This window comes from Struthio camelus, chromosome 2 (genome assembly GCF_040807025.1).
Source record: "Struthio camelus isolate bStrCam1 chromosome 2, bStrCam1.hap1, whole genome shotgun sequence".
Lineage (NCBI taxonomy): Eukaryota > Metazoa > Chordata > Aves > Struthioniformes > Struthionidae > Struthio > Struthio camelus.
The window spans coordinates 109832114-109859100 of record NC_090943.1 but is presented as its reverse complement, the minus strand read 5'-3'; the positions used below and the strand labels follow the sequence as shown (position 1 = coordinate 109859100).

The 26987-nt window shown below is 36.7% G+C and overlaps 1 protein-coding gene across 3 annotated transcripts in view; it reads left to right on the top strand.

The window, feature by feature from the left end:
* Window positions 1-23870, top strand: part of SOCS6 (suppressor of cytokine signaling 6) — a 29288-nt gene extending 5418 nt beyond the window's left edge. Inside the window, exons 2-3 of one of the 3 annotated variants that reach the window (XM_068932072.1) lie at window positions 16963-17064; window positions 17905-23870. In XM_068932072.1, coding sequence (XP_068788173.1) covers window positions 18030-19634 — 1605 coding nt within the window. In that variant the 5' untranslated portion in view covers window positions 16963-17064; window positions 17905-18029 and the 3' untranslated portion in view covers window positions 19635-23870. Of the gene's footprint in view, window positions 1-16962; window positions 17090-17904 lie in introns of all 3 variants that reach the window. The other 2 variants (XM_068932071.1, XM_068932070.1) reach the window with 2 other exon arrangements.
* The last annotated feature ends 3117 nt before the right edge of the window (window positions 23871-26987 follow it).

Here is a 26987-nt window from a genome sequence, read left to right as displayed (position 1 = left end):
TGGTAATAGGTTTTAGTATTCTTTAGAATCCCGTATATACTCTTTTGGTTGGTAATCAGATATCAGATCAGGAGGTTTAATAAATGAAGTAAAGAAATGGGGACCAGTGGCATCGGGGAGAAGTTTTGAACTGCAGAAAGAGGGAAGCTGTCAAAGTGTGCCTTGTAGGATGAGATTTGTGGAAGCCGTACTCCTGAAACAGGGTAGGATTTTTATGAGGGTGAAGCTGCTCTTGCTAGAGCTGGTGGGAACTTGCTGACTGCAGAATTCTCGCTGGATTCGCTGAACAGAAGCTGTTTGTGCAAGCACGTTGGTTTTGATGAAACTTGTGCTGGGAAAGTTTTCCAGGTTGGAATTTTGGTCAGCTCAGAGAGACCGATTCCAGAATAGTTGGTTTATGCATTCAGACCTGCAAGTCTCTTGGTTGTGTGCAAGTTTCTAAGTCTGGGTCTTTGCACGGTAGGTGCCTGATTTTTTTCGAGTCCCCCCCCCCCCCCTTTTTTTTTCCTTCCTCCTGTGGAAAACACAGGCAAAAACCATGCTGATCCAAAATTCTCTGAAACTTTTCACTTTTCTCCTCTTGGCTTTTGAAAGGCCAAGAGAGCTGTTGATTAGCAGTACGCATGCCTAAGAAAGCACTTTCTCCCCTTCGCAGAATTTTGTTGGTTGAAGAAAGGTTACAATAATTTATAAACATTCTTCAATAGCATGCTACAGAAATTATAAGGAAGATTATGTCAGGGCAACTGACATCACTCAAGATTCCATTTTTAAAACAGATCATTTGAACATATCTCTACTTACCACTTTGATACAGTATCTCTCTTGGTTGTGTTACTAAAGCTTTTGCAGGCGCTCACTCTAAGCGCGTACGCTGCCTTGGGACTAGTCATAGGCCTCTGGGATGATTTTTTGCAGAATATCTAGTTACTTGGGAAAATGCTTAAATGCAAGTGAAAATATCCACTTCTTCAATCTCTTACTGAAGCAATAGAAGGGGATCTGTACTATCAGTGCAGTAGTCCTATTTGCAATCTATTCTGCTGTCGACCGAAAAAGGGGAAGGGGTCTGTTACATCAGTACTGCCTTAGGTATCTTATGTATCACAAAAATAGGTACTTTGGGGAATCTGCAGTATTTTAAATCATGTTTAATATGGAAAACAGGAGCATAAATTCTGTGTATGAGCATTGAAAAGTGTGTGTCTATTTTCTCTTTTTTAATTGGGTTAACACAGTTTTTTCAATTTATTTATAGTGTGTGTAAGTTTAAGTGTATGTCAGAGAGAACAGGAGAAAAAACAGAATAGTCTGTGTGGATGTGTATATGTATATAAATTTTTACATGCTGGAACCTTAGAGCTCTGCTAGTTTTCGCAGCAGAGTTTCTGTGCTCTTGGCTCTGCAGACATTTGACCTAACTCTGGAGGTAGCTCTCTTAAGGGTTTTGAATTTGTTTAAATCTCATACAGCATATTACTTCATATAGACAGTGAAAACTTAGTCTTTGATCGTGCATATGAGAATTTATATGCCAGTATGAAGTTACTCAATATGAGGTCCTAATTCTTCATGGGCAAGCTAAACATAATATTCGCTGAGCAGTCCCATTGATTTAAACGTCTGCTTTAAGTTAAATTCGTCTTTGCTGGGTTGGGACTCGATATGAACAAAATCAGATTGTTTAGGGCTGGGTGGAAAATGAGTTTTTGCTTCTGTGAAATATTATATCAAAACAAAACAAAAGCTTCTCAGTGTTCATTAGGATAAAATGCAAAAAGATGTCTGTCTGAAAACTTTAACTGCAATGTTCTTTTTCCAGCAGATGGGCCAGCTAGGGTAGCTGGACGTTTCTGTCTCCAGGTGATTGGAGTGTGGGTGTAGGAGAAAAAGTAGAAGTTCCTGGTCTGAAACATGAATAATTAAGAGTCTCTGTAGTTTTGATGCAAAATTAGAAAATTTGCAGGAGGACTAAGCTTTGCCAGAATGGGTATGGTCCTATAAAAAGATTTGATTCTGAGAAATGAGAACTTCATAAAAAAGCTTTCTATACAGTTTTGCCCATGCAGTCAAAATTCCGTTCCCGTTTTGGTCAGTGGACTAGTTGTGCGGTATTAATGCCTGTGCTTTTTTAAAAGCGCCCTCCACACTTAAAAGAACTGTCAATTTAGAAAACAATTTAATGTTTCACCTCCTGTTGTTAAGGGAAACAAAATAATAAAGTAATTTTATGAGATTAGATAGAGATAATAGTCTCTTTACAGGTGTGTTTACTGTGTATTTTTGACAGTGGTTTGAGCACAGCCGTTTCTACTGTTTCCCATATATGGTTGGGCTCTAAACCATCAGGAAGATAATTAGTTTACTCTTTGCTGTTATCGGGCCTTCTGCCGATGAAAATGGGAAGGACAGTATTTTAAATAAGTAGTGTCTTACATTCTCATTTTCGCAAATGTAGAGCTTGTGTTAGTATCTGTAGTGGAGTGCAGCAGTCCTAGAAACTTGGAAAAGCAGTCAGTCCTTAAGCATGAGGGGCCAGCACACACTCACTGGGGCGATTTCTGGTTGACAGATCCAGGTTGTGCTGCGAGAGTGTGTTCTCAGAGCAGCTGGTCATGAGAGGCACTTGGTGAGGAAGAAGCCTTCTCCTGGTAGGCCCCAAAGTGACTGAAGGTCTTTCATCTTTAGACAGAGGGAATAAAGTAATTTAGTAGTTTCTTTTTTTTCTGGTTTGTCCTGTTCTGGTGATTTGCCTGTAAGATAAACTCTGCTTTCTAGAGGTCTGTTTTATTAATTGGATCAGTTTTATTGAGAGTGAAAGATTGATCTTCAGTATCTGACACAGTTGAACGTTCTCTGTATAAAACTGGTTGGATTTCAGGTTGGCAATGATCCTAACCTGATTTTCCTGTATCTATTTTAGCACAGGTATTGATTTTTCTTTTTTAAATGAGGAATATGCACTTAATAAAATAATCATGACATTTCAGAAGGATCACTTTCAAATGTTTTGTTCTTAAGGATTTTTCCTCATACAAAAGTTTTAAAAATGTCTTAACTTTGTTTGGCAGTTGAAAACCTGGCTTTGGAATCATGTAGAGTCCAAGACAGGAAATAAAATGCTGGAGATGCTGGAGACATGTATATTGGGATGAGCATTACAGTAAAAATAATTTGGAATCTTAATAGTGAAAAAGAGAACTGTATTGCATGTGCTCTTCAGTCTTATTTTTGCATGTTATATTCTAAAAACCTAATAGTATGTACACCTTCCCTAGTTGTCTTGTATGAAACTTATTTCACTACTGAAGCCTTAAATATTAGACTTACCTATATTACTTAGGTATCGGTTAATCAAAGTACAACATGGAGAAAGTGACTAGCTCTTAAAATGTTCTTAATCCCTTGGTGCTTTGAATTTTAGAAGAGGGGGACACTGCTTCCCCCTTCCCCCACCTCAAATGTGATTGTATTTAATTGAGTTTAAAAGTAATATTTAGGATACTTACAAGTGAAGAAGTATGCCCTGGGGAGTTTGTGTACTTATCAAATATTGTCAGAGCTGGTAGTTTTAAGATAAGCATTTATCCTATATAAGTACACGTAATGGGAGAAAAGTCTTCTCATGCAAAAGAAATACTTGGGTTTATTTTCAGATCACTGTTAAAAGGTAATTTAACTTTTGTCCTGTTCATTGCTCTGAAGTGATTTTTTTTTTCTCCACTTGCGAATATACCAGTAAATTCAGCTGAATGGATCACTTTCGATGTACTAGTTTCCCAGAAAATTGGATTAAAATGAAATTTCTTTTCAACTTTGTGGATTAAGTTGCTTCTCTATCATACTAACTTGTGACTAAAACTAGAAGTCAGTTTCAGTGTTTGCTTCTTTCTGTCTATTTCAAAATGGAATAATTTTATTTAATAGTAATGGGAAATGAAAGCTGTCTGGATCAGTAGAAGGTATTGAGTCACTCAAACTTCTGATGACAGCAAATGAGCAATTTTATTTCAACAAAAAATATTTGGACTTTGGTTTAAAAAGACTTATGACTTAAAAAAAAAGTCATTCAAATCTCCTTTCATAATATTAACTGGCAATGTGATGATTTGTATATAATTAGTAAAATTATGTAAGATACATACACAGTGTTGAACATACTTATTTTTCTATGCATATTGGTTCTCTGAGCCTTAAACTATAGGTTCTTAGAGGCATGATGAAGAAGAATTTAAGAAAAAATTTGATAACTATTATATATGGATAAAATTTTCCTAATAATAGTGCGAGAGAGCTGAATTCACTTGGAGAGAGGTTACGAATAACATTTTTTCAATAATGTTGTTTTGTCTCGGATTGTTTTCCTTTCACAGAGTACTATGAACGCTTAGACTGAACTGATATTAATCTTTGAATTGCATGTTTTTAAATAGCACAGGTGTTCCAGAATAAAAATGAGATAAAAATATAACTGTATGTAAGAGCGGGTTCTTTACACTTGATATTTTAACTCTTTTGGCCTTTAAAGTGGATTCCCAAGTGGATGAGTGAAGTATGCTGTTGTTACTGTTCTTTAATGGGGAGCCACATAATAGGCGGACATTTGGCTTAGGGCCCATATGACAAAATTCATCTGCAACGCAATATAAAACTAAACATAAAAGTATATAGCTAAAAATTCCCTTTGTGGTCTGCACATACAGGTTTCACAGACTGCCAGCACTACTGGCTGCATTTACCCGTAATTTAAAATAGAGGCTATGATAGCCTGGTGGCTAAAGCCCTCATTCAGAACAAAAGATAGGGTAATTCTCTCCTTTACCCTTTGTGTCTGCAGAGCGCCTGAACACGAGCCTGTCGGCAGCTCTGAAGCGGGGAGTGCTTTCTATTCCTTCTTAAAGCTGTTCTGTTCTGCAGAAGATTAATTGGAGTTGGAAAAGAAAGAGCTGGAGATAGTGTTTCCTCAGCCTAGAGGATTACGCAGCTGCCTTGGAGAGGGAAAACTGGGGACCTTCTTCCTGGCCCAGTTCATCTTGCATCTGTTTCTACACAGTAGGATATCTTAATCAAGGAGTGAGCGTTTCTCTTCCACAATGGCTAGGACCGCTATCCAGGTCGCTCAAATCTGGAGTTTGAATTCCCTCAAGTAGTGCGAGGTCCTTATGTGTTGCAGAGGGGTTCTGTGATTGTTCAGCCATGTCTCATGATGTAGTTGCAAATATATTTCATTCAGCATGATTCTGTGAGGGGATGATTGGCAGGTTCACACTTCACTTTCAGAACTGTCTGGGGAGATAGGTGAAAGCTTAGCCATGAGGTAGGCATTGATTCCGTTCTGTTAAGATTAAATACTTCTGCTTGTACATGCAAAAATAGGGCTAAGGGCTACTGAGGAATTTTTAATTAAAAAACAAAAAAATTCCCTCTGGAATTTGGGTACTTCCTAGATTAAGCAGCTCTGTGAAGGAGAGGGGTTCTGATGAACAACCTTTTGATTATGAGCTCTGTATTTCTGAGGCCCTTTAGGAGTCTGATTCACCTACTGTGCCCGGACTACTTGCAGTTCCTGTTGATTTTTAGAGGAGTTGCTTGTGCCTAGGTACTGAAAAAAATCTTAACTCAGACAAAAATGAGATATTTCATCTCAATTTTAGGTAAGACTGGTTGTGGTTCTGACCTTTGCAGTTTGTCAGAATGTACTTTGCTTTGAACTGTATTTTTGGAAAGCAGGCCATCAGCCTCAGATCTGTTGTGTCACCGGCAGAATGTGGTAGGGATTGTGAGAATATGCTGTGCTTAGTTGGAGACACCAGCTTAACAGACTCGGGAGTTTGTGACATATAAAACTTAGGCTCTGGAGAGAAATATTATTGGCCTATTTGTTAGTCTGAATTTAACTTTCTTTGCAGGTTACCTTTTCACTAACGGTTTAAACTAACTTTGAAGGTTTCTTTGTTTTTTTCCTATATCTTTTGTATCTTATTCTTTGTTTTTCTGCGTCTTTTTAACTCCTTTAGATATATATTGTTGATGGAGCTTTTGCTCCTCACCAAGTTACTTGATGCTTCTTTGTAAGATGGGTGGTTCATTTGCTTACTGATTTGATAAACTTTAAGCAGTTGGGCTGAAAAACCTTTGTGAAACATCTGCTGAATTTTAAATTTTTAAAGAATGTCAGGAAGTTGGATCATCACTGAGTAGAGGTCAGGTATCGTGAAAGGCCGAGTATTTAATCCACAGAATGATAGTCCCAAAGTCCTGTGATTTCTTCTTCCTGCATTGTCAGAAAATGCCTGAAAGGGACCACAGGCTTTAAATGATCTCCTTCCAACCATCCGCGGTGGGTGACAAATCGCTATTGCAATGGGCTACTCTGTTAAGTCACATTCCTTTGGTTCTGTTGCCATCTTATGCTTCCATGGAGAGATGGGGAGGTTTTAGTTGTATTTTTAAGCAGGTAGTTATTCAAAGACCCTAGAGGTCAAAAGCATATGTGTATGTGAAATCACTCTAAACTGTGAAAATTCAGAATTGAATTTTCTCAATTAAGAGCTTGATTTGGCCTGATAGTGCATGCGTTATTCTAAATTAAAAGACATTTGGTCTTCAGCTTGTAATTCCATTTTTAAAAAAGTGGAAATTGAGCTCACTTGTGTTCTGGGTCATGAAGTGCTGAGCAGAGCATTGAATGCGTATGCATTAACTTTTAAGTGTCAGATACAGAGACTGCAAAAACATCCTTAATGAAGCTAATAATTCTTTCTGTGGACTCTGGAATTTGGGGTTTAATTAGTATGCTATAAACAAATGACGGGACTATACATTGTAAAGGGTGAGGGAGAGTAGAATTAATGTAAACATTTTTGTCCGGTATATGAAACTGCTAAGAGGAGAGAAGAGCACAGGCAACCCTTTCTGTCTTTTCTCAACTTCTGAGTTCTTGATCTTTGAACCTGAATGTAATTATCTAATACATTTTCTATATACATAGTTCAGATAAAGGTTATGAAATGACTTTCTCAGTATACTATTGCTTAAGAAAGAAGACACAAAGGATTTTACTGACCACTAGAAGTTGCTATGGAAGTTGTCTTTGATTATTTAACTGATTATATTCAAAACTTTTCAGGAAAATAAAATTTCTAGTGAAACTTATTGATCATTTCAGAAGTGAAAACTCTCAGAAAACTTTGAAATAATATGATAGATAGAGAATATTTTCAATTTTTAATATTTTTGGTAATGATTCGTTTTAGTGGCATAAAACGTATTGCATAAGCCTTTTTCTTTCATAAGAAAAGCTTCCCCTCAGAAATTACAAAACAAATCACAATAGCAAATCACTTTTGCTTCTTATGGACATACACAGTATATTCATGGTTGTAGATAAAAGTATTTTTTGTGCCTTACAGTGAAGCAGCTTTGTGAAACGCCTGGTTCTGTGAGGAACAAAACAGTTTAATCCTAGTTTTCTCACTCGTTTTGGAGATATATGTGAACTCCAGAAAAGGCTTTTCCTGTATTTAGAAACGCCCCTGCTTTGGACTCGTTATACACTTAAGCATATATGAATTTTTGCTATGGCTGTTGCCTCAGTTGAGATACTACCTCTCTGCTTATTTGTAAAACTTTGGTTTGACAGCCCGGAGGGGGATGGAATGCGCACAGACGCAAAGAGCCTTGTTTGTTTGAGCTTTGTTTCTACAGGAAATAAGGCTAAAACAAACTATTCAGTGCATATGAGTTTAACTCTGAATCTTTGAGAAGTGGCTGGGGAACTCAGTTTCTTGAGTAGTAACCCCTTGTTTGTATGAGTTACAGTGGTATATAGAAGGCTTTTATCTGGTTATGATTATTTCGGGGATTGGGAAGTCCTTGATTGACTGAAAGTAATTATTATTTAAATGTAGCCAATGCCTTTCAATTCCAGATACTCTGTGTACTTGTATTTTACTTAAAAATGTATTTAATTCTGAACAGGTATGTATTCTTTCATGTTACACATCTGTTATCTTTGTGTTAATGATGTGCAGTTGTAGTAAAATAATTGGTTATTACTGTGGAAAAATGTCATTGTCATAAATGAATAAATAAAACACAGCTGTGTGAATTTCAGAAAAAGGCGATTCCTCTTACTTTGCACCCCAGGGAATGAGTAGAGTATCAGTTGTCATTGTTTGTCTTGTGTCAGAATTTTCCACTATTAGAAATTATGGATACTAGCTGATTTTTACGTGCACAAAAAAAGCAAATCTACAGAAGTAGGATTCTTTAGGCAAGTTTGAAATTTCTTAAATCTTTGTCTATGAGAGACAAGTATTATGCCGTATTGGTCTTAAACTTTTTGTACGATCTGGAGGAGAAGGGAGGGCTCCTTATGGTGTGATTGTAGCAAGCAAATTGTTTTTCCGTCTCTGATAATTTAGTAAAGAAAATCACACAACAGAGGTTAATTCCTTCCTCTCTGTGAGTCTAAGGAGTGTTTTTTATTAATTGCTGCTTCCTCCTCTGCACACTTGAAGAAGATTTCTCGTGTTGTGTGAATGTTGCACAGATGGTATATGAAAGATCGTTCCACTTTTGTTTCTCTTTAATCGAGGCAGTGTGCTCACTTGCTTCGTAGACCATAAATGGGTCCACTTAATCTTTCCGTTTACTGAGGGTTAACTGGATTAAAATAATAAAGGGTTGCTGCAGCGTGGCTTAAATTGAGAGGACAGAGTGATAGCTTCTAATGAAAGAAAGCTTTTATTATTATTGAAAGTGAAATGATAGAGGTGGGGAGAGGTGACAGCTAGAAAGAACTGAGAAATCTCACCTGATCGTATGGAATTAAAAGGTAATTCAGCCCCTTGTCGGAAACTCACCCAGCTGAGGTTGATGTGAAGCCACAGGTGCAGCTGTAATTAATCACAAGATCGGAGGCAGTGTGGTAGGTCCAGAAGCCGCGCAGAGCAGTGTGTTGCTGTGCGGTCATGCAAGCGCTCTAGAGGAGTCTGAAATGAGAAAATGAGTCTTGTTTCGAGCACAGATACTCTAGCTGTAGAATACGAATGTGCTTGATACGGTGGAAAAGCAGAATCCTTTCTTTTTTCTTTCTTCATTATGAATTTTCCTACTAGATACCACTTATTTTAAAAGCCTGTTTCCACTCCTTGTGTTTCAGCTCTTGTAACAGAAGCATTAGTGAACTCTGTGCGGAATAAATTTCTCTCTTAGAGTTTAACAATGTTTCTTTTGTTACTAGCAGGATAGATTTCAGATATCTAAATTTGGATTATTGCTTGAAGAAGACCATGTTCCTTCCCGGTTTGTTTTAATTAATAAGTTCTTGGGATATTTTTAAAAAGGTGATTTTTTTTTTTTTTTTCCCCTGGCGCTTTGAAAGTAATTGCACTACCTTAAAGGAATTTGTGCAGAACTGTGTTTCACTTTTTGCGAATCTTTGATCTCAGCTGAATGTCCGTTGTAGGAGCAAAGGCCAATTTACCTATATATATATTTCAGGCCAGGGTTTCTTTTCATCTGTCAGATAAGCATAAATGGTGATGGGAAAGTCAGCAGTTTACAACTTGCTGGTCAAAATACTAGTTCTGCAAGTATGTTATGAAATCACTAGTTGGCTAGAGAGTTTGCCTAATCAGGGTTTTAAAATGAAAGTTAATTTTAGCTTGCCTTTTTTTTTTTTTTTTTTTGTAAATGAATGTGACTGTATAGCTGTCCTGAGATGTTGCTTGGATTTTTTTGACCCTGTGTCTCAAGAAGGGAGTATTCCATATTGCACTTTAGGAAAGAATAATTATCATTATTGGTCATACTTTTTGTTTGGTGTTACATTGTGTAAGTGCTATTTAACCCTCCAGTTTTGGAACTGTAACTAATTTCAATTTTCTTGTCAGATAAATTAGGCAGACAGCAAACTTTATTATGAATTAGCTTTTAATTTAGGGAGAACGGCAACAAAAATGTGCTTATACTAGCAAATAATACACTGGACTGTCATGAAGCATATGGTGATCCTGTGTAAACCTTTACAGTTTTCAGCAGAAAAATAGTATGAGGCTTCTGTTTCTATTACCTTTTTTAACTCTTATTACTGTATTCCTCCCCCTCCCCTCACGTCATCTTCCTCTCTTTCTTAGCATTGTTTTCCTAGGTGCAGGCTAGCACATATATGCATTAACTGAGTGGTGAGTTTCTGTATTGTCCTTTCAGTAGCTGTGCAGCGTGCGGTGGAGGTTTGCCCTGAGACGCTCAATGTTCTGATGCCATGTAGAAATCATTATTCATGGTACCTGTTTTAAGGCTCCTCATCAAAATACCTATTGGCAGTAGGCCCTTTTCAGCTGGCTTTGTTTATGTTTTGAAAGTCACACACAGTGACAGTAGTTCTCTGCTTGTGGATGAATTACTAGCATGAAGTAACCAACATACAATATAAGCGGTTATAACAAAACCAGCATCAGTGCAAGTCAGTATGAAGTAGTAATGTTCAGCTATTGCACGTCTGCTGAATGTTTTTTGGGAAGGGCTTGACAACTTTTTCTAACAATCATGTTATTTAGTCATTAGTATTAAAAGAATGGTCAGATCAATGCTGACTGGAAAATAACACTGAGAAAATGTTCTGGTTTATTATTTCTGTCTTTCTGGTGTATGCTTTAAATAGATGGACAGCATTTTAAAATTACTTTTGAAATGCATCAGAATTCAAAAACAAGCTCCATTTAGAATTTGTTTGTGGTGCCTGCATCCATAGAATTGGACAGCTTATGTTTTTTCAACGCATATTCCAGGATTCACGCTTTTATGCCTACTACTCTACAAAAAGAAGCAGAGAAATGCAAATTTTTATGGTTTTACTGATTGTCTTTCTCCTTCTGCCTTTCCTTTTTGCTATATACATTTCAAATACTCTGTCATCTGTTCTCAAATAAGTAGGCACAGAATCTTTCCCTTGCCTAGGGCATTTTATTATTGTAGGAACTTGTCTACAGGCTTCTACAAGTAACTTTATAAAATTTTATAGCAAATTTACTTTAAAAATTATTCTTTTTACAGAATGTGATTTTGTTCCCGACTGCTGCTGTTGAGGACCTGTTTTGGAGAGCGCTGCAGTCTCGGACTTCTGCAGTCAGTTTCTCTGACTGCTAACATAACTGTGCAAAGGTTTAAGAGGATTGCACAGCTATAACATATAAACGTATATCTGCATAGATATACACATGTAGATATATGTATATGTAAGTATGTACATATGTGCATACTTACATGTATATATTGCTATATGTGGGTTATATAATATATAATCTTAAATAAGCCTCCCTGTTATCATGCTGAGGCTGCCACCATACCTTGCAAAAGAGGAAAAAAAAATTTGGTGCATTCGTCTTCTGTCGGGATGGAGAAGTGAGCTGGAGCCTTAACAGGAAAAAGAGTTCTCATTTATCATCTCCCAGTAAATCTAACCTTTGCTTGTGAAGCTAAACCTAATTTTTCCTGACAGCCAGCCTGCTGCAAAACAGGCTGCTGCAGTCTTGTAAAATAAGAAGAAATAAAGACTGAGCCTGGTTGAGCGTTGTTCCCATTCTTAGCCTGCTTCGGCACAGCTGTGTGAAAAAGAAAAAAAGATTTACTTGGATTCTGTAGTGGATGTTTCCTACAATGAAACACATGTACACATACTAGCCACACCAGTTTTCTTTGATGCCTTTTCTTATTTGATTCAGTAAAAATATTTCACTTTTTTTCTTTTTCAGTGACTTGGAGTAAATTGGTTTGCTGGGGTGTTTTTTTCTTTCTTTTTTTTTTCCTCCTTTATTGTCAGTTCATCAGGGTCTTAGCCAAGTTGTGACTTTATTTTACCCTGTATTTTCCTCACTTTTTTTCGTCCCTGAAAAGCTTTGTTAGCAGCATACGTTGTTACCAGAAGTCTACTTAAAAAACAAAACAAAACAAAAGTGTTGTAAGGTGGTACTAGTGCCATTTGTAGTAAAGGTATACAAAGTAGAATCTGCCTCGTTCCCTGTTTGCCTGTTGTTTCCCAGTTGGTGAGAGATTTAACAGGAGCGACTGAAACAGTGACTGTTGTAGCTGTCATCCACACACACCCCACAGAGGATCCTGCTCCAACAGCAGTAGTGCTCTCATGAGATTTGTGCTTGAGCTGATGCGTTTTCAGCCCATTGTGCTGATGTCAGCCAGCGCTGACTTCACTTTAACATAGCAGGTTAATGTGCCTGGGATAGCTCCGGAGCAGATAGGCTTCCCAAGCAGCCATCCTTGTGTGAGGGTGATAAAACCTCTGGCAAGGGCCCTTAATGTTGGTAACTTTTTGGCTAGTGTAGTTAGGCGATTGCTGTAGTCACAAGACTGAACATATCACGCAGATGAACTGTAATACAAAGATGCCATTTAACACTCTTTGGTTACTCCCCAGAGGAAAACTACCAATCAGATAGAAATATTCTATCCTGCAACCAAATATGGGAAAGAAGAACAGGACTTGCTGCAGACGGTCATGGATGAAGTAAAAAAGGTCAGGGCAGTCCAGATGTCAGGGACATCATTTTTTAACAGGAGGCCAGAGGCAAGCCATCAAGGTATTCAGACTTTTTAAATGGTTCTGTTACTGGTTTTGCATACAGTTATTTCCACTAATAGCGGTGAAGAAAAATCCCCCTTTGTGTATCAAGTTTTCATTTTTATTTTACCTTACTATTCTACTTATTACTAAAGGCATGACTTGCTTACTCGCTGCTGAAGGTTGCTAATAGTTACTAGGATTACTCTCGTAAGTTGTTAGAACAGTAGTGCCTGTGGACTGTTTTCTCTTTAACCTTTGTAAAAACAAAAAAAAATAGCAGAACTGATGTGACTTACTGTTGGCTTTTTTTTGTTTGTTTGATTGAAATTTGAATCTGTATAATACCTCCTAAATTGTACTGGCCTTTAGAGAAGGGGACAATACTTTCCTTAGCTGTTCAAATGTTAGAAGTTGGAAGTTTTACACATGGGGTGAGTAATACCTGCTTAGTGTTCAGATCTTTGATTTGTTTAACTTAAAAATAGAAGGCTCTAAGTACTCCTGAATGGTGGAAGAATACAAAGTACTATCAGATGGGCTTCTCATCTGCTTCTTCTAAAATCTGGTTCCAATTTTATATGACATAATGTGAGCTTCTTTATAATCAATAGCAAAGCAGCTGTCCAGGAGGAGATGGGATGAGCTTTTACAAAATTTGCACTCTTACTTTAAAACAGTGCTCATCTGTTACCAAGCAAGTCACTGCTAAAACTGTTAATCTGTTTTGTTGTTTTTAAGGTAGTATGGAGCATCAACATAAAAGTATGCAATTAATTTTAAATTGCTTTGTTTACAATCCCTCCATATTAAAGAATAACATAATATAGGAATTTACTTGAAATTCAAGGACGGGAAAAACCTCACCGTCTTCAATATACTTGTTGGTATGTAGTAAGACAGCTGAAAGCTGCCATGTTGTTTATATGTTCCATCAGAAACTGATTTTGTTTGAAATAATAGGTATTTAATCTGATTTTATTTAACGAATATTTTATGTATAACTTCTATGCTCGTATAGACTGAAACTGCAAGCAGAAAATATCTTGCGCCAGCATTTTCTGCTGTTGTTTTGAAGAGGAAACTTTCACTAATGGAATAACTGTGGCAATAAAGTAAAATCAATGGGAACACATACCTAGAACAACTTCTTAGCAATTGACATCAATAGTTTTAGGAATTCTGGAATAAATTTACAGATTTGGGATTTTCCAAAGTACAGCACTTAAATCTTTGTTGCCTTAAGATACTGTTACTGATGCACCTTCCAAGTAATGGATGGATATATTTTATCCAGAGTTTAGTGAGGGGGGGGGGGAAAAAAAAAACAAAACCCTAATACTTCTGCAAATAATTAAACAAAAAACGTGTTCTGAGTATTTCTACTTAGATAATTGCCAAGCTTTGAGAGTACTGTATCATAGTTCAAAGTCTGCTTATAGTTGCAAATAGCTACCGAAAGACTTTCTAGCGATATCTATAGTTAGCCTTTTTAAATTCACTGTACAGCAGATGGCACTGGAAGAGTGCGTCTGTGGGAGACCTCAGTGATACCATAATTCCTACAGAATACTAGTGAAGCTGTTGCAGTGGTGAGAGTTGTGATGAAATTCAGCAGCTAATTTTAGTATATTCCAGGAAGAAATGCATGCTTAGCTGTTCTTTTTCAGCTCTTCTAGATGTAGACAGTGAATAACTTTACTCCTGCAAGTGTATGAATAAATCTTATATTGAGGGCTGTTTATAAAGAGCTTTTCAAGTGCATGAATATGTAGTGCAGAATTATTGGTATTTCTTAAAGTTATGCGAAGAAGGAAGCGTATCTGGATCAATGAGGGTATTTGACTTCCAGATATTTTTGCTTTCTCCTGTCTTAGATAACAAAATCCTGAGGGATGTCGCAACATAGAATGGTTTTCATACGGAGGACTTGGTTGGAGGCTTGGTCTAATCTGTGGGTGTCTTCAGTTTACTGCAGTGAGTTTTGACCAGGACGGTCAATCATGAGATGTTATTGTCTTTTCCTGGATGAATGAACTGCGCTTCTGGATATATGTAGGTTCTTTCTGTGGCAGATGCAGTTTACTTGAACTTCAAGCCCGTATTCTTTATATGAAATATAATAAGAATACAAGTAGTGATTCATGCATATGGATAGTTTTTTGCTTGATAAAGATATTGGCTACTAAGGTGGGCTGACAGATGTAGAACACTTGTGCTCAGGCATGCTCAGTGATTGCTCTCAAAGTACAAAATGTCAACTTTTCTCTGCTACCATAGAGATTTATCTCTTGAGACTATTTTTAGATACTTGATTTTTCAATTGTAAAAACACATTTTGATACAGAAAAGCTAGTACGTGATAAAAATCTGTTCTTTGAAGTGGTTCGCTTAGTTCTTTTAGTTATGGAGAAGCTAAAGAAAGATAGCTCCTTCAGCCAAATTTTAGCTAATTCTAATTCTTCTGACGCCCACCAATTAGAAAAAAAACAAAATGAATCAGACACTTTGGGGATCTGTGCATTCAACTGTGTGATAGTGTTCTCTTTTATTTCGTCCCGAGTTCATAAGGGAGATTTTGCTTTGTTTTGTGCTTGTTATTATAGGATTTGGAACTGCAAGCAGTATGATGTACATCTTGCAAGGATGAGGGGGAACATATTTGGGAAGATGGAAAAAATAGCAGCTCATGGACATTAGTCAAAACCAGTTTGAGAATGTTGTGGGTTTCACAAGTAGGGGCTAATGTGAGTGTTCTGAGGCGTCTGGTGTTAGATACATGGGCACAGTTAAATTTACCAAATGAGCAAATGCTCTGATTTATTCTGGTTAGGAACCACCTAAAATCATGAAGGTATCTTTTTCACTCTTTTCATAGGCTCATTTTGTTACATTTGATGAAAAGAGGTCTGTAAATTGGTTAGTTGTCATAATCTAAACGATTAGGAGCAGAACGCCAATGAAGCATTTTGAGCCTACTTTTAATTGATGCGTAGCTTTCCCATTTTCTATATTTGTGGCTTTTTCTTAATTACTGACCTTGGTCAGTTGTTCTGATACCCCAGACTTTAGGCATATAAAACCCTTGAAGTGTTTAGTGTATTCTACTCATGATCTTTTTTCAGTTTTTCCATAATTCCTAATTCTTTCAAAACATTTAAAGCTCCTATTAAATGTAAGCATTTTAAAAAAAATGAAATTTGATGGTTTTGCATATATCTATCTTAACAAACAAATAAACGAGTAGAGTCTTGGTCTTTGAAAGTACTCCTATCCTCTTCAAATTTTGTAAGGGAATTAAATTTTTCTGAAGTATCAGACTTGTTAAAACTCAGCAATGCCCAAAATAAGATAATAAACTACTAGTTCTGTTTTTCCAAGGTTTAAATACTTGTTTATAGTAGGGGATTATTCTTAGGCATTTTTTTAGGGAAATAAGGGTTTTTGGTCGCATGTGTTTGAAAATGCTTTGAAAGACACACAGTTTTTGCTAGTGTCATGAGAATGAGTTTATAGGCAGAAGACAAATCTGTAAGTCTCTCCCCTTTGAGAGAAAGGAGAGCAGAGACTAAGTGCTATTTAGTTTGTTAATCAAGAAAAGGAAGTGGGAAGAACTGAAGATATTTTAAAGATGGACTTGGAGAACGTTGGAGGGTATGGCGAAGGCAGAAGAGGTCCCTGAGGTATTGCAATGTGGATAGCGTGGGGAATTGAAAGAAGAGAGAGAGAACGAGGGAAAAAATCCATAGTAAATCAAGCTTTGGGATTCTGCTGCTTATAAGAATACTATTTCCCCTGCTGCCCCAGCAGCAGGGCTTCACTTCAAAATTTTTGAGGTAGATTAGGTTTTGAACAGTTCCTTGCACTGTTTTTTAGATAGCTTTAGATAAGATCCTTTTACCTTTGTGTTCTTTAGGAAGTTCTTAGTGTTTATACCATTGAAGTAGGGCTGGATGAAAATAATGGTCAATGAACTGCTCTTTGACTACAGTAATGGTTATCCTTTCATTCTTTTACATTATTACATAGTGTATAGTTGATGCAACTTATTTCTGTTCATTGTCTGTTTTTATCAGTTGCAAGTATTGTGATCTAATGGTAGAAAAGTGGGAAAAGCATGTGTAAAGGTTGTTCTGCCTCTCCCATGGTCATCCAAACTGGAAAGACTTCTTGAAAGGTTGATCTTAGTCTCCTCCAGCTTGCCGTATTCAGCACAGAGCCAGGCTTGCTTTTGCAGTTTGTCTTAACTAACGCGGTATGTAATTGGAAGTACATGGAACTGCCTTTAGTAGTAGCCATTACTCCTTGGAAGCAACAGAAACAGCCAGGCAATCTAACTCCCTCTGCTCTTCCACTTCTTGTTCTTCCCCTGTCTGCAGAGCTGCCTTGCTTTGGAAACTTAAACAGACATCAAAGAAAAACGAATTGAAAAGTCAAATTTGGGAGGAAGGAACAGGCAACATGACTCTGGAAGATGCCAGGTTGGAGCAGTCAACTGGGACTTACGTAGATGTGTCCACTTAGTCCTGGCAGAAGTGCTGGAGGAAGAAAGGCACTACTGCTAGGCGGGAGTGCGTGTGATCTGACCTCCTTCATGCCTAAAACAGAGTTTGGAAATCTTTCATCTCTTCTTTCATAGAAACTTGTGAAGAGATTCCAATGATTTGCTCTAAATAAATGCTATTTTGCGTCAGCTTAACTCGAGGGCCCAGCTTAACTCGAAGGCCTGGCTTAACTCAATTTATTTAATTACAATTAATTTCCCTATAATTATATGATTATCGATTACTGTTCATTTTTCCTGTGCAAACAAAGTGTGACCGTGTAAGACCATCTTGTTAGGACTAATCACACCATTGGTGTGATCGAACCTGGGTATATGAATCCTGTTGGATATAATATCTTCTGTAGTTTTATCTTCTATAGTTATTTTTGTGTTTCTTTTACAAGATGCCTACTGAAAGAGAGAGGGGTGTTTCAGTGTTTGAAACCTTTATATGCATGCATTTGCCTCTGTGTGTGTGTATGTGTATATATATATCATATATATGTGTATGCATACATATATATGTGATATATTTATACGTAAACTAGGATTGTGAGCGCAGAAAAAGACTAGTGATCTTCAAGACAGATGTAGTAGACTTACTTTTTTTTTTTTTTTTTAAATCTTGATTGGTTTCCAAGTCAGCTCTTATATTTACTTTTATATGATGCCCGTTATTTAAGTACTACAATTTCTGTTTTGTTTTGGGGAGGGAGCTTATCGATAATTTTTGCTGTTTCCTTTGTGAAGTTAATTATTTTTTATTTGTTTCCAGGAAATGGCTCCTGAAGTTAAATGAGGCTGGATAAAACACGTAAATGAAGCAGAAGCTGCTCTGCATGTGTTAGGGCTGTATCTCTAGAAGCACTGCTGATCAACCAGACTTGGTAACTTGTCATAATGAAGAAAATTAGTCTCAAAACAATTCGCAAGTCCTTTAACTTAAATAAAAGCAAAGATGAAAGTGACTTTGTAGTGGTTCAGCAGCCGTCATTAAGTGAATTTGGAAAAGATGACTCCTTGTTTGGCAGCTGCTATGGTAAAGATTTGGCTAGCTGTGAAGTCAATAGTGAAGATGAAAAAGGAGGCAAAAATAGATCAAAAAGTGAAAGCTTAATGGGTACGTTAAAAAGGAGGCTTTCAGCAAAACAGAAGCAGAAGGGCAAAGGCAGCACACCATCTGTAAGCTCTGCAGATGATGACACCTTTTCTTCATCTTCTGCTCCAATAACCTTCAAAGATGTGCGAGCTCAAAGATCTCTAAGATCCACTTCCCTCCGTAATCACCATTATAGTCCAACTCCATGGCCCCTTCGACCTACAAATTCAGAAGAGACTTGTATCAAAATGGAAGTGAAAGTCAAGGCCTTGGTCCACTCCTCTAATCCAAGCCCAGCACTGAATGGTGTTCGAAAGGACTTCCATGACTTGCAGTCAGATAACGTGTTCCAGGAACAAAATAATGCATTAAAAAATACAGAATCTCAGAATGGGGACTTACATCTTCGTATTGACGAACATGTGCCTGTAGTTATTGGATTAATGCCTCAGGACTACATTCAGTATACTGTGCCTTTAGATGAGGGAATGTATCCTTTGGAAGGATCACGTAGTTACTGTCTGGATAGTTCCTCACCCATGGAAGTTTCAACTGTTTCGTCTCAAGTGGGGGGAAATGCTTTCCATGAAGAAGAGAGTCAAGTGGATCAGGATGTAGTTGTTGCATCAGATATCTTTGTGGACCCGGCGGTGAACGGTTTGTTGATTGGTACCACAGGAGTCATGTTGCAAAGCCCAAGAGTTAATCACAGTGATGTCCCTCCACTCTCACCTTTGCTACCTCCAATGCAGAATAATCAAATCCAAAGGAGCTTTAATGGATTGAATGGCACAGATGCGCACGTGGCTGAAAGTATGCGCTGCCATTTGAATTTTGATCCTAACACAGCCCCAGGAGTTGGAAGAGTTTATGATTCTGTACAGAGCAGTGGTCCCATGGTTGTGACAAGTCTCACAGAAGAACTGAAAAAACTTGCAAAACAAGGATGGTACTGGGGCCCAATTACACGTTGGGAGGCAGAGGGAAAACTAGCAAATGTGCCTGATGGCTCGTTTCTCGTTCGAGATAGTTCTGATGATCGTTACCTGTTAAGTTTGAGTTTTCGTTCCCATGGAAAAACACTTCACACTAGAATTGAACATTCAAATGGTAGGTTTAGCTTTTACGAACAACCAGATGTGGAGGGGCATACATCTATAGTTGATTTAATTGAACATTCAATCAGGGACTCTGAAAATGGAGCTTTCTGCTATTCAAGATCCCGATTGCCTGGATCTGCAACTTATCCAGTGAGACTGACAAATCCAGTATCTCGATTTATGCAGGTGCGTTCCTTACAGTACCTGTGTCGTTTTGTAATACGTCAGTATACCAGAATAGACCTGATTCAGAAACTGCCTTTGCCAAACAAAATGAAGGATTATTTACAGGAAAAGCACTACTGAAAGCTTATGGGAATCTTGCATCTTGCACTTTGGGAACAACAACAACAAAAAGAGATTGAATTACAGTTTACAGACTTTCATTATTATCAAAATCTTTTGCTGCCATAACAATATTTCATTTTTGTGTGTAAAAGAAAAGTAATGCATTTGGTTTTTTGTTTGTTTTGGGTTTTTTTTGTGTATTTTGGGGGGCTTTTTTTGAAAAGAATGATCTCAAGTTTATTTTTAGAAGTGTGAAATAGCTATCTTTCATCAATGTGCAGATTAATCACAATGTGAATGATCAAATTCTCCTTTAATTTCCCCCAAGTCCTTTGCTGCTATCCACTGTGATTTTTATGCATTGAAAGCACATTTCATGTGTATTCAACCATAAGTAAAGTCAAATGAAACTTGTTGAATGGAATTTTTTTTCTTTAAAATAGCCTATTTGAAAAAGATGATCGTGAATGGAAACATATTGGTATTCTAAATCACAGAATTTGCATATATGTTAAAAATTATTTCCTTGCATCTGAATTACAACTTTTTATAGAAATATGCCCTAATGTAGAACTTATAGACAGAGCTGTGTGATAAGAACATGGTTATGCAGCATATCTTTGGAAAAAACCTTCCTCCTAAACCTTGCATTGTCTGTACACTATTTTATGTTTAAGGAAGTGGGTTCAGCTTTCTTCTTGTCTCAGCATTTTGTCCTTCTAAAAATGGCCTTTTAAAAAAAGTCTTTGAAAGTCAATGCATAGTACCTATATGGAAGTTGCAGTATTGAGAGATCATGAAAAACATTTTAAAATCATGGCATCAGTTAAATAAATGAACACCTACCAGCTCCTCTCTTTCCTGACCTTCCCCCTCTTACCTCACCCTGAAAAAAAAATTACATGGATTAGTAGGAAGACTCTAGGGATCCTTATTATGGGAACATAAGTTGACAAGCAATTTTAGAGATGTGGTAAAACTTCTAATAGCTTCCCTTCCTCCAGGATGATTTCTACAATATATATTTAAACTGTGTGGAATTGTAACATTTTCCCTTTTTCTGCATTTTCACTTCTGAAATTCAGTAATACACTAAGGTCCTTTGAATCTCTTTTTCTTTCCCTTTTTGCCCTTCTCTGGGGAGGGAGGAACGGGACTGATGATAATTTGGATGGAAGATGCTTAAAATGTTATCTCTAAAGCTCCATTTTCATAGCTTGTGAAATTACAGGGGAAAAGGAGTTTGGATTTTAATATACATTGACCACAGAAAATGTTTGAGTTAACTGTCATGGAGTATGTTTTGACATGTGAAATACTGAATCAATTAAGTAAATGTTTCTGATATCCATCAAAGATTCTGGCATTTGAAAAGCTTAATGTTATTCTGACCCTTTTTTTAGGGAAAAAATGACGTTTAAGTTGGGAGTACAACTTCTACATTGTAACATTTTCTTCATGCAAGGTTAATCCATGGCATATTCCTGTTTTGTTTTGTTTGTTTTCCCCCATGGTCTATCACTTCTATGAGTTATTCGTTAAAGGGGTCTTGGCTAACTCCGGAAGGAGGCCTACTTTGTCCTCGCTCCCCAACGCCCTCTTTCCCCCTCCCGCGCGCCCCCCCCCCTTTTATATTTGAGAATGTTATCTTCCCCATCATTGGTAGGAGTTGCTGGTCAGTAAAGATCAGCTGAGAAGGAGGCTGTTAATCTTTGATACAGCTTTCTTTTTTAGGTCATTTTCTTCTTGTTTGATCTAGCCTTTTGTCCCCTGAAATGAGTCTTTAGTAATGAATACAGTATTGCTGCAAGGTGGTGCAGTAGCACTACATCTTGGGTTGCCTGAACTGATAGACTAAATTTATATTTTTTTAATTTATTTTTTGACCATAATGTTTAACAAAAAAAAAGAAAAAAAAAAAGAAAGGTAGATAACGGCTGCCTTTACTTTTGAGGGAGAGAATAAAGATTTCTTCTTTAGTCTGATAAAGTTTTAAACTTAAAAATCTAGAGCAGTCTATATGCCTGATATGTTGGCTCTGCCATCGAGATATATGTATGCAAGTGTGAATTCTGTTTCCTTTTTTCCTGTACTGACTTTCTTCCTCCGCTCTGAATCAGGATCACTAACTTGATTCAAAAAAAAAAAAGGCACAATAACCTATTGCATGGTACAATGTTCTGATTCTGTCTGTGGGGGTGGGGGAAGAAAGTCATTTTTATGAATTTCAGACACATACTTTTTAGAAGAAAACCTCTGGCATTTTCTTCACTTTAAAAATTCTTTCCCTGTACAAGCTAGAGGTCTATGCATTCTACAGAATCTTTGAAAGATTATAGTATGTTAAATATTTTCTCTGCCATTTAATACCACTATTGAATGCATTAAACATATGTTTATATTATGCCACATGCATTAATCTAGCAGTCATTGCATTGAAACGTAAATATTTGAAGCTATGATATCCCAGTTTTATTGCTGAATTGAAAAGGTGTAAGAACACGCGTGCTAAATTTCTTGCCCATGCTTTATAAATTTCAGTTTGCTCACTCATACATGTTGATGCTTTGGTTCAGCTATCCAATTTTTGAGTTGCCTTCCTCACTGTGTTCTTGATTTGTTAACTTAATCAGATCAAGTTATCATTGTTACTTTTGTTTCCCCATAAAGCATCTGCAGACGGAACACTTTCAAGTAGTTGAGGCCTAAGATGTGAGAACCATATGGCACTTTCTTTCTAAATAAAAAATGGTGATGATATTCCTGCTAAACTCAAAATACTTTAAATCCACTAGTAAGTAAACACAATTTTTTTTTGTTTTTGTTTTTACAAATTTCATTATTCTGAACCTTTTTTTCCTTCTGGGATAACTCTCCTGCCAGGAGAAGGAACACAGAAGAATGACTTTGAAAGCATTAAGGATACTTACAATTTCCTATAGTAAAGATTAATAAAAAAAAATCACAGTAATACTTAGTTATGAGAATATAGAAGTATTCAGAGTAACCACAAAAATTGTTTTGACTTCTGCTTCATAAAAATTAGACGAACAAAGTGTCCTTGACAAACAGAAGGAAAATGATTGAGGATATTTTGCATACCTTTAGAGACAGATTCACTAACACTAAAGCCTAACTGACTGTGATCATTGTAAGAGTAGAAAAATGCCTATTTATTCAGCACAACAGTCTAAAGGTTCAAAAGTTATACTTTTAATGCAACTGAATTATGGAAAAATGTTTTGGAATGTGAAACTTTGAAATAAAACTGGTGGGGGTGTTTTGAGCTTATGAAATGACTGAAGTTAGTGATGATATTGGCTGTTCTACCATTTCCAAGGTTTTGTTTTACTCTTCTATTTAGATACAGAAAAATAAATTTGCACTTTTTTTTTTTTTTGGTAAACCAGTGTTATAAACAACTGAAAGTGATTTGTATTCTTTGATCTATTTGAAGGATATAGCACTTACCCTGCTGTTGACATAGTGAATGCCATCTTTTTATCAAAATCTTTTTCTCTTAGAAGGATGAGAACTGCAAAGCTCATCTCAAATGAGCTGACTTTACATCTTGTTACAGCCAATTTCTTTCTATAAATATTGACTGCTGGGCTAAGTGAAATATGTGCTGTTTTTCTTGTGATGCATTTCATCTAAATGAATACCAGAATTATAAATTTAAAACAGTATACCAGCAATATATGGGCTATGAGTCTAATGAGAAATATTTCTCCGTTACTGAACTTTCAAATTCTGAAATAAGCTATGGATATAAGTGATTACCTATTTAATTTCTTTAATCTTTTTACAACTACAAAGAATAAAAATTACAGGCATTCTTTATAAATAAAAAATGGGCTAAGCGGTAGTTCATAAAATGAGAAATATGGCATTACTGTATCTGCAAAGTGTTCTAAATTCTACACAGAGATAAGGAAAAATTCTTAGAGAATTTTGTATGAATATGTGTTGGCTTAAAGAATTTTTATAGTGATGATGGAGTGCCATGAAGTTAATACTTGCAATCCAGATTGCTGTAGTTTACACTTTTCTCTGTTTCAGACCTGGTGTGCACTCTTTGTACTAAGCACACCACAGGGTGAATTATCCAAAGTCCATTGATTTTAATGTGTTTTGGTTTGTAAACAAAATTATAGTAATTTCTTGCACATTTTTGAAAAATAATTGTATAAGGATTTATGTATCTGCTTCTGGATACAGTGTGTAAATAAAAATTTCATTCACAAAAAGATTTGTGGAGTATTCTATACTTTAATGAAGAACAAAAAGCAAAAGACTTTGTAGGATTTGGGCATTTGACTTATGCATTTATATTTTAGTGATTATAATTAGAACTATGCTATATTTCTTTTCCACCAAGCTATTTGTATATACTGATTTTTTTCATTCCTACTTTTCAAAGCAAGATGAAAAATTGTCAGAACATAATTAGAATGCAATTTTTAGAAGATCTGCACACGTACTGTAGGTTAACTTTCTGCTAAGTTTCCTTGTATTTTTTGATTAAAACAAAACAAAAAACCCCACCAGTCTCCCTTATTATACATTCTCCTGGGCTCCAAGCTAGCAAGTAGTTCTTATCTAGTTCCAAAATAAAAGGTAATACACAGTGTTGCTCTCCATATATTCACTTGATACTACCCTAGATTCAATTTCAGGAGGAATGACATCTTAAACTCTGGGAATTCGTACAAATAGATGATCAAGGATAAACAGTTTGTATGTTAGAAAACATGAGCAGGTGTTCATGTGTCTTTATCTACTGTTGACTTAGTAGACTCGTTATTCAAATCCCAGAGAATACCACTTGCTCCTTAGCTTTTAGTTGTAACCATGTAAAAGAAAATCTGAAGTAGTAGCAAGTAATTATTGTCCACTACTGACATGTACTGTGTTATGTATTTTGCAAATTAAGTCCTAAAACAGCAACCAAAAGTAATTCATAGGTTTTGGTATTTTTAGAGAAAACTGGTCTCTTTTAATTATTGGATTGATACTAATCTAAATATATGCCAATGCAATTGTTGAGTCAGCTGCTATTTGTATTCCTACTGATGGGACTAGTATTAAGAACTCAACATGATGTGTGATTGCTACTTCCTTACATAGGTAAGGTTTGCTGGGATTTTGTGTTGTTAAGTCTGCATTTATGCTCTTCAAGTTCCGTTAACTCCTGTAAGTCTGGTGCAAAAGAAACCTATCCCCAAATGTTTCATTGATAAATAGTGAAAGTTAGTAGGAGCTGATGTTACAGCTGCCTAGCTTGATTCAAAAGGATTTGAAATGTTTGCCACCACGTGCCTGTAATCCTAATTATTTGTACCTCACATTTCATCTGCTTCATAGTTGTGAGAGTAGAAGAGAAAACCTAAGGCGCTATCACATACCAAAAACTTGCTGTATGTCTGGTCTGTAACATTTGTACCAAGATAGAAAGGCAGGAGTTATGGGGCATGGTGAAGTCATTCCTGCAATTAAGACCTCAGAGACTGCAAAGCTGTAAGGTAAGATCTAGTAGAAATTCTTAATATTTAGGAAACAGTGTTCTATTACTTCCCTCCAACGCATAGACTTTGCTTGCATTCTTTACCTCACATGTTTTCCTGTAAACACTAAGGTTCAGCCAAGCATCTTGGGATCTCTTGTCACATTAATACACACATCTTTGTCTTTTCTGATAAGCAAATTTCTGCTATTTCCGGTCAAAGCCATGTAAAGCAGGAATAGGATATTGTAGAGAGCAGAAAAATTAAAAACTTATTTTAATTTTGAGGGATGACTTGGAAATAGGAAGTGTTCTTCCTGCTGAGCTTGGGATCTGTGATTCTCTTAGGCGAACTTGCCACGTGTTGTCAGTAAACTCTACTGAATTACTTGAAATGCAAGCTTTGAAGACAGTGCTGCTTCTGAGGGTTTGAGATGGGCAGGGCGCCAGCCCGTACAGAACAGGCTTAAAAAAGTGTTTCTTACACAAAATGAGGAAGGAAAGGTAAATGAAACTTGCTTCAGTAGGTCAGAACATGAATGTGTTCAGATGCACAGGGAGGACAGGTATTCGCTAGAGTCTCTACAGTTCCTGATGCTGGTGGTTTGACTGCCGTTTGGGCAACTGTTGAGAAGGGAAGAGTTACCATGCAGTGAAAGGAAAAGGAGCTGTAGTAAAGGTATTGCAAGTTTTGTAGAAGTTGGGGGCAACTATGTTAGCAAAATTTTTGTCTAATTCTCATTTTTATTCACAGAATTCTTTAGCTGCAGTTCTTCTTATTTAAATTAATTGTTACGTTTATTGATGGAGGACTTGCTGAATTTTACGTCCTGAAAACATGAATAAATATATATGTGAGACTCCATCTTGCTAGACGTTCTAGTTATCATAGCTGTTTGATGCTCTATAGCATTCTTCTCGGCAGTCTTCTGCAGTACCGAGGGGAAGATTTTGGGGATTGGGGGTTGCCTTTTTTTTTTTTTTTTTTTTTTTTTTTTGGTTAAGCAACCCCTGTCAGTTAAAGCTATCTTAAGTGGGAAGTGTTGCTTAGATAGATGGAGGAAATAATTCAGATATATTTTCCAGAATTCTTGGTGCATGGGCCTAAGGCATCTATCATCATGTCATCAGTACTATGGCCATTAATGAAATGTATTGCCATCTTTTCAGTTATATACCTTTCAGTTCGGAGGGAAAGGAAAACAGCCCTTGGATTTCTCAGACTGTCAGAAGGTTTTCTGTGTTCGTTACCACTAACTCAGTTTTCCACTGAAAAGCATACTTAATACATTTTTTTAGAACGCCTTTCTTTCGTAGTTGTTCCTGTATCACTTGTAGCAGAAAAATATACAAGCCCGTAAACATTCTCACCTTCCTTAAACGTGATCCTGTCTGAAGTGAAATAATTTGTGGAACAGTCCCATTTGCATTTCAAGACCGAGGCAGATTACTGGAAAAGTTACCTGAACTGTTCTGTGTGAGTAATGTTTTCTTTGGTATGATACTGAAATCCCTGAAAGTCTCAGCTTCAAGACTTACAGCCATTTAAGGTGTTATTCTCATGAACATAAAGGAAAACCTGGAAAACGTTAAGACTGGAAAACCAAAAGCCTGTGAAATTCATCTCATTATCTTTTTATATATATAATTTTTGAACTTCTGCATGGAAGTACTGGCGGATGGGGACGCTCAACAACACCAGAAAAATGAAGACTGTTCCTGTTCAGGCTTTCTAACTGTATGTTGTCAAGCTGAAAACATCTGCTTAGCTCTGTTGAAAGGAGGAGGTGTTAAGGAGACTGATTCTTTGACTCCAGGCAGAACAGAAGAGAACTCTTGTCGTCCATGAAAGAGAGCAAGCGGCT